The following is a 12,789-nucleotide window of genomic DNA, read 5'->3' as shown; positions in this document are numbered from 1 at the left end:
TTGGAAGTAGCAGAATGTAAAATTCCTGTTTTTGATGTTAAACCTGCTTTGAATCTGTACAGTAATGAGAAATGGCAAACGGAATGGGATGAATGCACAAACAACAAATTGTATGAAGAGAATCCATTAATAAAATGAAAGAAATAACTACCATTTTGAAAAATAGACACAACCAGGTTGTACATCCAGGATGCAGAATCGGCTGCTCGTGATTTACACACTCATATTTATTGAAAGGGGAAGAGAAACCTATAAAAGTCTTGTCGGCAATCCCAGTTGTAAGAGCAACAAATAATAACTCGACTTCTAGTTGATCATTTGGAAAAGTGGCAGAAGGTGATTTTTCCCATGAATCATCTGTTGAGCTGCATCCCAATCATCACAAATACTGCAGAAGACCTATTGGAACCCACATGGACTCAAGATTCACAGAAATCAGTCAAGTTTGGTGAAGGAAAAAATCATAGTTTGAAGTCACATTCAGTATGGGGCCGTGCAGGAGATATACAGAGTGGATGGCAACATCAACAGCCTGAGGTATCAAGACATTTGTGCTGCCCATTACATTACAAACCACAGGAGAGGGCAAATTCTTCAGCAAGATAGCGCTGCTTCTCATACTTCAGGAACTTTGATGTGGAGGCTGAAAGCAAAGAAGGTCAAGGTGCTCCAGGATTGGACTGCCCAATCACCAGTCATGAACATTATTGAGCATGTCTGGGGTAGGATGAAGGTGGAGGCATTGAAGATGAATCCAAAGAATCATGATGAACTCTGGGAGTCCTGCAAGAGCGCTTTCTTTGCCATTCCAGATGACTTTTTTAATAAGTTACAGATGTCTCAAGCTTATACACATTATTCATTCTTTTTCCACTGCCCCATGACTTTATATTCTATACTGGACATTATTTCTGTTAAGTGACAAGACTTTTGTCTAAGCAAAGTCAGACCTTACAGTCCTAATTAAATCATTAAAAAACAAGGCATGATCATATTTTATTTAATAAGCGTAATCTAGAGGCCTTTGCCTTTCATATAAGCCACCTCTGATACCAAACGATTAACTAGAAGTCAAGTTATTAGTTATTGTTCCTAAAACTTAGGATAGGCGACAATACTTTTGTCAGGTAGTGTATAAAACATTTGAATAGAATCTTGTTTTAGAAAATATTAAGAGGGAAATGTTTAAAACGGTGTCTCTTAGATACATTTTTGAATATTAAGTTTGAACAGAAGCGTCAGCCAAATGATTAAATACATTTCAAATAGAACACACTCATTATAGATCGTAATGATATTTCACAATGCGATATTTCACAATAAAGTGATGAGCGTAAGCGTGACCTGTCAGAAACACAAACACCAAACCGTTTTGTTTCTAATATTGTTTTTCTTCATTTCCCTGTGCAGATGGTTTAAGGAGGGTAAACTGCTGACAGACATGGAGAAGTTTCAAACCTACAGTGAAGCACGCAGTGGAGTGTTGGTCCTAGTCATCAAGAATCCTGTTGAAAGAGACCTGGGACAATATGAGTGTGAGGTATGGAGATTCTTTCAGCTCTCTTTGCATTTACTCTGGTTCTGAGGTAACTATAATTCAGACTATAATCACCTGACTGATCCGCAGTTGTCCAACCGTCTGGGTAGTGCCAGGTGTGCGGCACAGCTGGTCACTCCTGCGGTGGCAATGGCAGGAGAACGCAGAGCAGATCAGGCCATCTCTATTGAAGGTAACACACATATGCTGTCCGTTTAGTTTTATTTCACTAATTTAAAACGTTCTGATACAATGTTTATTGTTTTTAATAAATGTATTGGTCAAGAAAAACACACTATGTAAGATGTTTTTAAAAAAGATCAGGTTCAGAAAGTGAGAAAAGTATTATATTGGAAAAAGAGTAGGAAATTAATGCAAACATGCCACAAAAATACATAATTTCAATTGAAAATCTGAGCGGACACCTGATGTCAAAATAACATCAAAAATGCATATACATTGATGTTAAAATGACATCAAATTGACATCTAACATTGGCATTAAAAAAACATGTCAAAAATTGATTATTGACACATGTTAGATGTCAATTTAATGTAGTTTTGACATCTATGTCGTTTACGTGCATTGCAGGGAAACAAAATCTAGTGTAAATAAATTGGTAGTCAAAAGACCATCAATGTATGGATGTCAAATTGACGTCAAGGTTTTTAATTTTTTTACGTCACAATGTCAATTTGATGTCATTTTGAAAATACCCCTGGACAATAAAACTTTAATAATATATATATATTTTGACCCATTAGAAATAGGAAAACTAAATGTTATGATTAGCACATGAATATACATCATGCAACTCAAGATATCTTGACATAACCACAATGAGTGCTTCCTCCTCCCATGATATAATTGTAAATAAAACAGTTGTCATGACAACATTCTGCTATAAACAGAAGCTCAACTCTTGCCCCGCCTCAAAGCTCTTCTGATTGGTCCACTGCTGTGGAGCTGACAGTGATGAGCAGTGGTGAATATTAAAATTAAAGATCTTTCAGCTTAACATGGGATCTATAAAATGCGGTGCAATGTGTCACATGTCCAACAAACGTGTGTTTACATTGAAAAACAATTTAAAAAGTAGCACATTGGAGAGAAAAAAAATGTATTCTGTGTGAACGGCCCCTTAAAGTCCCCAAGAAATCAAAACTAACCATATGATTTTGTTAGCTCAGACTGCTAGTTTTGTGGTGAACAATTAATCCGTGTGTGTCATTAAGAAATAAACAATAGTTTACCCTTGTAACCTTTAATTTAAATCTGAAAATGCACTTCCTGATTTTTTTTAGTTCATTTGTCAGATTACGTGTATTTTAGGAATTGGGCGGGGCTAAAATATTAACCACGCCCCTCCAGCTGTCAGTTTGACAACAAACAGAAATGGTGAGGAGGAGGAGTCTGTTAGGTTGTAATAACTCTCCCCAAACCCTTTACCTCATCTTTCTGATTGAAATGCCTACTTTACTACATCCAATCAGCTCGCAGAAAAAAAAAGCCACGCCCACGGTTTTCTCATTTAATATTCGTTTTTTCTAGGAACTGTGTACCAAAAAGTGCACCAAAAAAAAAAAAACTGTTGCAGCTTCCGGTTCATGCAGACTTTATATAACTAATCATACATGCAATTTTTTTTATTAATTTTTTTTTAAAGGCATAATTTCCATAAAGTTTCAAACAGTTTAATGAAATGGGTAAGCTTTTAATATTTGGATTAAAAGGCAAGATATGTAGTTAGAAAGGTAATTATGAAAATTTATGTCATGATGGTAAAAATTACTTGTTAATTTCTTACCATTAATGTTCTGTAGCAATTTCACAATGTATTTCAGCATCATACCTGTATAAGTTTTGATGAATAGTGAATTGACTAAATTTATTAAAACTGAAAGTGTATTTGAACTGTGGATAATAATACAGTTTTTTTTTTCCTCCAACAAGTAACGGAACAAGAGACGAAAATACCGAAGAAAACCATAATAATGTAAGTCTCATACATGCACCTAAACATGATCAAAATGTTTATTTTTATCCAGAATTAACATAATTTTTTATAATATCCATAGCAGAATTTAATAAATAACAAATATTGCTTAATCACATACAGTTGAAGTCAGAATTATTAGCCCCCCTGAATTATTAGCCCCCTGTTTATATTTCCCCAATTTCTGTTTAACAGAGAGAAGATTTTTTTTTCAACACATTTCTAAATATAATAGTTTTAATAACTCATCATCTAATAACTGGTTTACCTTATCTTTGCCATGATGACAGTAAATAATATTTGACTAGATATTTTTCAAGATACTTTCATCAGCTTAAAGTGACATTTAAAGGCTTAACTAGGTTAATTAGGTTAACTAGGCAGGTTAGGGTAATTAGGCAAGTTACTGTATAACAATAGTTTGTTCTGTAGACCAGTGTTTCCCAACCCTGTTCCTGGAGGCACACCAACAGTACACATTTTCAACCTCTTCCTCATCAAACACACCTGAATCAACTCATCAGAACATTAGAAAAGACTCCAAAACCTGAAGGTAATAGGTCAGATGAGGGAAACATCCAAAATATGTACTGTTGGTGTGCCTCCAGGAACAGGGTTGGGAAACACTGCTGTAGACTATCGAGAAAAAATATTTAGCTTAAAGGGGCTAATAATTTTGACCTTAAATTGTTTTTTAAAAATTAAAAACTGCTTTTATTCTAGCCGAAATAAAACAAATAAGACTTTCTCCAGAAGAAAAAATATTATCAGACATACTGTGAAAATTTCCTTGCTCTGTTCCACATCATTTGGGAAATATTTAAAAAAGAAAAATTAAAAGGGGGGTGAATAATTCTGATTTTAACTGTATATATATTTAAGAAACTTTTGCACTGTATTTAGTGGACACAATGTAGTGAACGACAAATATAAAAACTGACAGAATGTGAAACAAATCTTAAAACATTTGATTGGGATTAAATCCATTTTACTTCAAATATATGTTGGTAAAATATTTAGTGTTTAGTTTTATTCTACAATCCCCTGTAATATCACGTTATTATTTCATGTTTTAAGTACAATTGGCTAAAATAGACCATTCAATGAACGGCAGATTTTCACGTCAAATGCAAAAGTGACTAATGGAAGTGTTTGGATTTTGTAAAATTAAGAGAAAAGCAGATTTTTGCTTTGCTTTTGCTTTATTCACAGATGTTGTGAAGAATTCATGACATAAAATTACATTTCAACACGCATGTATGAAAACCAAATACATGATCCATAAAACAACATTAAGCTTTACACGTTGATTTCTATTTTGACTAGTGCTTATTGATTTTAAAAGCAACACAAACCCGCAAATTACATTTTACAACACGCACGTACGAACGTACGAATAGAAAATACACAAACCTCAAAACAACACCAAGCCAAACACACAAGTTTCTATTTTGATTAGTGGTCATTGATTTTAAATTAACTCATCCAACAAACACGACATGAACGTATGAATACATAGCTAATACTTTGTCAAACACACATCCTAGGATTTCTGTGGTAAGTAATACCCTCCTATGGATCTAAAATCTACAAACAACAAGAGGATATCTTTACACAATGATAAAAATCAATGTAATTTGAGGAGAATCGGACATCATAAAAATGATGAAAATGTGTCAATGGGACTGTACTTTTGGATATTCAGCCCTCCTGAATTATTAGCCCTCCTGAATTATTAGCCCTCTGTATATTTTATTCCCCAATTTCTGTTTAACAAAGATTTTTTCGACATTTCTTAACATAATAGTTTTAATAACTCATCTCTAATAACTGATTTATTATATCTTTGCCATGATGACAGTAAATAATATTTGACTAGACAATTTTCAAGATACTAGTATTCAGCTTAAAGTGACATTTCCAGGCTTAACTAGGTTAATTAGTCAAGTTAGGGTAATCAGGCAAGTCAGTGTAATGATGGTTTGTTCTGTAGATCAGAGGTTCCCAAACTTTTAAGCCTCCGACCCCCAAAAAAACAATGCCAGTAACTTGCAACCCACAATATTCTCTGAGATGCTTATAAATATATAAACCTTGCACACAAAGGTGCACACATACCAAAAGGCACCAGTCTATTCAGCGTTTAATTTTGAAGAACGCCACACGGAGGCCATCCTCTATGGCCTGTATTTATTTTTAAAGGTGCAGTAGGTGATTGTCTTCAGAGACATGTTTTGTTGTGCTGGATCTGAAGGTCTCTTCACATTCCGATAGTGATGATTAAAGTAAATGATCTAAATATATTTATATATTTTTTATACTCTGGGTGAGGCATAAGACTGAAAATGTTCCGCCAAATAAATATTGTTGGTGACAATTTCCATGATTCTGATAAGTAGCCCAAATGGTCTGTAAACAAATGTAGATTTGTACATCTGCGCATCTGTTCACACAGATCCGCCATTTGTGCATTCACGTGCACACGAGAGAGTAGATGGTGGTAAAAACAAATGCTGAATCTAAACTTTTAAAAATCCTGAATCAATATTGGAGTGGGTTTTGCATGCTGGAGGAAGGACGTCACCATGGCTGAAGTATTTCTGTTAGACAGGTAATGTTCTGTTTTAAAACTCTTTCAGTCACGCAAAGCTGATGTAGATTGGGTTGTTATGAATGGGTTATATGCACAGAAGTGTTGTTCAGCCACTGAAATCCACCGGCGAAAGATTGATTTGACTATTTTCAGTTTCTTTAGGCCTTTTACAGCATCGATAATGTCGATTTTAATGTCAGTAAATAGCCCTATTCCACCTAGCCTGCTTTACTGAGCTGAAGTTGGTTTTATATTCACATTGGTTCATTTTTGAACAATGACAACCTAAGTATGGCTTAGTAATAAGTGTAATTGCTGAACGCCGCCAGCCAACCACTAAGCATACAGTAGTTGCTTTAGGACAAAGCGCGTGAGAGAGTGAGACCAGTGATGATCCTAGCATGCATGAAATATTGCACATTATGACAAGTTTTGTTTGCTACACAACTGTAAACGTGCTAGACATAATAATAATTTTTCATTCAAAATTGTAGTATTATAAAGTATAAAGTTTTCTTACCGGCGAATGACATGATCTAGTGGGTCTCTGTCATTTTTAATGCAAGCATTCATTATTTCAGGAGGCGTGGCTTTGGATGGCAGTGGGATGTTGTTTCAAAAGTATTATGCTAACCGGTTAGCATTTAGGCAGATCACCTACTGCACCTTTAATGTATTTAATTGGCATAAATGTATCAGAAAGTTTTACCTGGTGCCATAAAATCAATGTGCCGTATCTGATGCTATTGCTGTGACTTTAATATAACGTAGGCCTAATCACCCCAAGGCTCGCACATTTTTTTTATTATTAACATAATAAAAAAAAACACTTTTAGTCACGCAATTGCTCTGTTAAACATCATTTGGGAAATATTTTTAAAATATGAGGGCGAATAACTTTGACGTCAACTGTACATGAATGAATAGTTCATTTTTGATATCAGGAGAATATTAGGAAATATATAGAGATTTTTTTACAAAAACAGATTTTAAAAAAAATCTGATATGATTTTCTATAAATTGCTGGTGTTTGATTCGCTCAAATAATCCAGGTAACACCAGGAAAGGCCTTTTAAAATACATTAATTCAAAGCTTTTAAATAGTTTTGCATCTGTTTCAATCAGGATTATCCCGATTATCCTGAGAGGGGTACAATTAAGGAACAAAATATATGAAAACTTTTTTGTTGGTCAGCATTTGTAACTCACAGTAAACATCTATTTTTTGCATTCGGCTCGCTTAAAAGTTGCAGTGAGAACATACACATTAAATTGGTAATACTTATCACACACCCATCACCCTGTTATATATGAAAATGACCTTTTTTTTTACATAAATGACAAATATTTAGCTTAAAACAACAAAAAAAAAAGAATGAATTTTGCTTGATTGTGAGTGCGTATCAACTTAAAAGAAACAACTCTTATACTTTATTTATTAATTAATTAATATTTATTTATTTATTTATTTACTTATTTATTTACTTATTTATTTACTTATTTATTTATTTATTTATTCATTTATTATTTATTTTGTTTTTTTTTTGTGTGTTTTTCCTTTGTTTTTTTCTAGAAGCCCTTTTTATAAGTTAGTTAACTTCTGTCACAACAAGATATACTTCCAAAACTGTGGGCAAATGCGAAAATTACTTTCCAATGATAAAGTTAGTCAAGATTAGTTCAGTTATAGATTTGATGTAGTTTTATTTTTATTCATTTTTGTAGATATTAAGATCTTTTGAATGGAAAGTAACCAGTTAATGCACCGAGCACCTTTACACCAAATAAAAAGTGCACCAATTTTAATCCAAGCACAAGTAAAAAAGTGTGTTTATTTATGCCTCATTTGCATATTCATATCTAAAAGCATGACTTTAAAAAGGCAAACAGGATCATTATTGCAGTTTATGAACAGCACATACACAAGATTACATGGCTGTTACTAAAACCACACATTTTTACCAGGGTTATTATTATAGTTTAGCATTTTTAAAATAAGTTTTTGTATTAGTATTTTGATACTATTTTTACATTTTAGTTTAGTTTTTAAGTTTACTATTTAAAATTTTTGCTTAGTTTAGTTCTTCGTTGATGGTTTTGTTAGTTTTAGTGTTTATATTTGGTTTTATTCATTGACGAATTTAGTCACAGACGAATTTAAACAAACTTTGTTATATTAAAGATCATGCATGTATGTATGTAAACATACCTAGTTTGCATTTTTTAAAATATGTTTGGCTGTATAAGCGCCATCTACAGGTGTTTCTTCAAACAGTCGCAGGTCAAATTTTCCACCTCCGAATGAGAGCTTAATAATTCTAAAAAAATGAAGATTTATTTTTGATAATTATTTATTTTCAGTTCATTTTTCTTGGACGTTGTAAATTCAGTTAGTATTTATCTTTTTATTTATTTATTGTAAATTATTTGACCAATAGTTTTAATCTGAACTGTATAAAATATCTGTCAATGAGCAGTTTTCTGTATTTTGCGATTCATGTTTTTATTTTTCCTCATATATTTATGCTTTTGAACTGCATTATGGGACCTTAATCTTTCATTCATTAACTTTTAAACATGAAAAGTTGGAAAAAGTGACTTTTATGAACATTTTTAATAGTTTAAAGTGATATATTGTCTGGGTTGGTGTTGTATATTACGCTTCAAAAACCTTGTAATAAGCCTGCAGTACATTTTCTGTTATTTTATAGACTTATATCTCTCTAAATAATTTCTTATATATTACTTCTAGCTACTACAAATGTCAATAAGTAACTTTGCTAAACTCTACAGTTGAATTTTCAACATCAAATGTCGACAGAGCAGAGATCAACATCCCATAATGCAATTCACAAGCGTAAATAAACAGAAAACTCTTAATGTGAATCACAAAATATGGAAATTTTTTTAATCTGTTTACTAAAAGAACCTTGGTAGGAATATATCTTGGTGACAGATAATTAACTGACCACAAGGGTATTGCACAAAAGTAGAATAAAGAAAGCCAGGATAACAGAAATAGTTTGGCTTGACTTAGTTTAACCAGCACATCCTGGTTAAGAACATGTCAAGCCGGCGTAGATATCCAGGATTTATGCATGTTCACTGCATTCTTAAACCAGGAAATGATCACAGAATCAATGACGCAAATATGGACAAAACCTGATGTGAGCCAATCAGGTAAAACGCCCCTCTGAGCTACTGATCCAACGTCAACTACTTTCCAACAGAGACTCAAAAGACGCTTATGAGGAGGTGAAATCTATTTTAAAATTAACAGTTGCTCACTTTGCCTTAAATGTGTGCGTATTGGGAAATTTACAATGGAAGATTATTATTATACAACACTTCCCCTATTGTACGTATCTGTGTCGTTATCATCTTTAATTTAGTTTCTATTTTTATTCTAACTGATTGTATTTAATCTATAACATGATGTAATTTGATATATCAAAAATAAAAACATTTTATACATATCTGGAAAATCTGAAATGGCCATATATGAAACTTATACAACATAAATTATTGGTAATAAAATTAAACTAGTGCCAGGCAGTGGCCAAGAGTAATTGAGATTAAAATCACATCCAATCACAGGCTTGTGTAGATATAATATATACAGTTGTTGAAGTCAGAATTATTAGCCCCCCTGAATTATTAGCCCCCGTTTATTTTTTTTCCCCCAATTTCTGTTTAACAGAGAGATTTTTCAGCACATTTGTAATCATAATAGTTTTAATAACTCATTTCTAATAACTGATTTATTTTATCTTTGCCATGATAACAGTAAATAATATTTAACTTAATATTTTTAAGACACTTCTATACAGCTTAAAGTGACATTTAAAGGCTTAACTAGGTTAATTAGGTTAACTAGGCAGGTTAGGGTAATCAGGCAAGTTATTGTATAATGATGGTTTGTTCTGAAGACTATCGAAAAAATCTAGCTTAAAGGGGCTAATAATGTTGATCTTAAATGGTGTTTAAAAAAAATCAAAAACTGCTTTCATTCTAGCCGAAATAAAACAAACAAGACTTTCTCCAGAAGAAAAAATATTATCAGACATACTGTGAAAATTTCCTTGCTCTTTTAAGCATAATTTGGGAAATATTTAAAAAAGAAAAAAAATTCAAAGGGGGGCTAATAATTCTGACTTCAACTGTATGTCTGTGTGTGCTGCATATATTTAATAAACACAAACATGCAAGCACATGTTTGAGAAAATGTTAATTTATATTTAGATATATTTTAACATATCAATATAAATACGTTTATAATTATTGTTTTGAATAGTTTAGATACAATAAATGTACGTGTGTATTTTATATACACATTAAAACATACAATACGCACACATGATATGGGGAAAAGACGCGTTTATTTTGGATACAATTATTCTAGATTAACGGTTATTCTGCATTTAATCAAACGTACACATTTCTAGTATGAAGGTTAGAAAATATATATATATATAATTGGCCAAGTGACTGTAAAACATTAATTTCTAGTAGCAGTGACGGTGGATTTATTTAGCTTAATTTAGTTGGTTTTCATGCAACTGAACCATGGCTAAATTAAACCAGGATAGCTTGAAAATCCGTTTAGTCCCTAATCTTGCTTTTGTGCAATACCCATCAGGAAGCACACGAGAAGCAGAGTCCAGCTTTAAAAGGATAGTTCACCTGAAAAATATAAATTACGTGTTCATTCACTTCAATACAATTCAAGATTATTTGTACAGCACTTTTTACAATAATTATTGTTTCAAAGCAGCTTTACAAAATGTACACATTATTTCATTACAATCAAATTAAGTTAAAGTTACAATCAAATATTTGTATTTACTCACCCTTTACTTGTTTCCAACCTGTTTGTTCTTCTGTTGAACACTTTAGAAGATATTTTGAAGAATGCTGGAAATCTGTAACCATTGCCTTCTAAAGTATTTGTTTTCCTACAATGGAAGTCAATATTTTAGGCTTTCTTAAAATATCATCTATAGTGTTCAATAGAAGAAACACAAAGGTTTGAATCCACATGTGCGTGAGTAAATAGTGAGTTAATTTTAATTTTTACATGAACTATCCCTTTAAGCAGACCATGCCTCTTACTATAGAGAAGACCAGTTGATAAAACCTTTAATCAGAGGACGTTAACCCTTATGTGCCGTTGGGATGTTTTCATCCTCTCTTTGAGTCTTACTTTGGCCACAACTTTTTCTGTGTTTCAGATAGCAGAATGATTTTTGGTCACAAATCTTCATTTGACATGTTTTGAGAAAATGCTTTGAAATGCATTTTTACAGCAGATTAATTCAGTGGATGTTTTCATCCTGATCAGGGTAGTTAATTTGCCCAGAGTGTATCATTAGGTTTTAAAAAAGAAATAATAATAATTATTATTCTGCTAGATGAAATGCAGAGAAGGTTTTGGTAACACTATTTTGATGGTCCATTTGAGTATTAGTAGACTCTGCTTAATATCTGTTGATGCTGCTCTTTCAACAGACATTTAGGCCCAGTTTCACAAACAGGGCTTAGATTAAACCAGGACTAGGCCTTAGTTAAATTAGACTATTTAAGCCACATTTATAAAAATGGCCTTTGAAAAATATATCACTGGTGTGCACCTGGAGACAAAAAAAGACACCGACGTATTTCAAGTTGAGACAGCTCAAATATGCAATTGAATTTTGACTAGCCTTAGTCCTTGTTTGTGAAACCGGGGGTTAACTGACTATAGGAAACTTAGCAAGTACATATCAATTTACACTAACCGTAACAGTCTACTTGTAATCTTATGAGAATTAGTTGACATGTAGATGCAATGTAATTAAAATTCAACAAACGGACCAAAGGTTGCGGCTAAATTAAGACTCAAAATCACGTCAGAGTGGATCTCCAACCGCACACACAAGGGTAAATACGCCATACTCCAGAATACACATATATTTTATATATTTTACAGCGGTAAATACTAAATAAACGTAACGAATAACACAATTTCGAGATTTTTTTGTACATATATAAGATTTTATTCTAAGCTTAACGTCGTTAAGCAGATAAATCAACCATATTGTTAAAAACTGCTTCGTTTATTACAGAGGGAACGCAAATGCTTGTTCACCGAGTTGCTACAACACACAACCGGAAACTCATGAATATTCATATCTATGCTCCGCCCAGAATATTTCACAACACCAGCACGACACACGGCTGATCATCCAGTAAACATTTTTAAAAGACTGCCAAGAGGATTGATATAAAGAAAGAGCAAGCTTTTGTTAGAAAGTGAAGAAAGAAGCGGGTATACCAGAAGCAGGTATTAAAACATCTCAGCTGAAGAAAGAAGAAGAATATAACAAGGGGGTAGTGAAGGAAAAAGATGTCATGTTCTCCAGAATACAAGAATTGTGTTGAAGCTGAGAGATTAAGATGTGAAAGTAGTAAGAAAGATTGGGAAAATCCAGCAAATGTGGGAATCCAGAAACAGTAAAGCACATTCAGGCGCATTATTGTCCAATAGAATATAATGTGGAGGCGGGATTTCCGTTATGGTGCCGGAAGTTTACAAGTGCTAGGAACGTTTGGAGATTGCTGCAGTGATGGAGCAGATTATTGTGGTGGATAAACTGGGATTTCTGCTTATTACAGTTTACAAAC

At 32.9% G+C, this 12,789-nt stretch overlaps 1 protein-coding gene across 23 annotated transcripts in view; it reads left to right on the top strand.

The window, feature by feature from the left end:
- obscnb (obscurin, cytoskeletal calmodulin and titin-interacting RhoGEF b) overlaps positions 1-12,789 on the top strand; it is an 85,382-nt gene that overhangs the window by 69,033 nt on the left and 3,560 nt on the right. For all 23 annotated transcript variants that reach the window (XM_056450292.1, XM_056450289.1, XM_056450287.1 and 20 more), the window contains 3 exons: positions 1,411-1,540; positions 1,628-1,730; positions 3,491-3,533. In XM_056450292.1, the coding sequence (XP_056306267.1) occupies positions 1,411-1,540; positions 1,628-1,730; positions 3,491-3,533 (276 nt within the window). The remainder of the gene's footprint in view (positions 1-1,410; positions 1,541-1,627; positions 1,731-3,490; positions 3,534-12,789) is intronic.

The sequence above is a fragment of the Danio aesculapii genome, chromosome 24 (assembly GCF_903798145.1).
Source record: "Danio aesculapii chromosome 24, fDanAes4.1, whole genome shotgun sequence".
NCBI lineage: Eukaryota > Metazoa > Chordata > Actinopteri > Cypriniformes > Danionidae > Danio > Danio aesculapii.
This window is presented reverse-complemented; position numbering and strand designations above follow the sequence as displayed.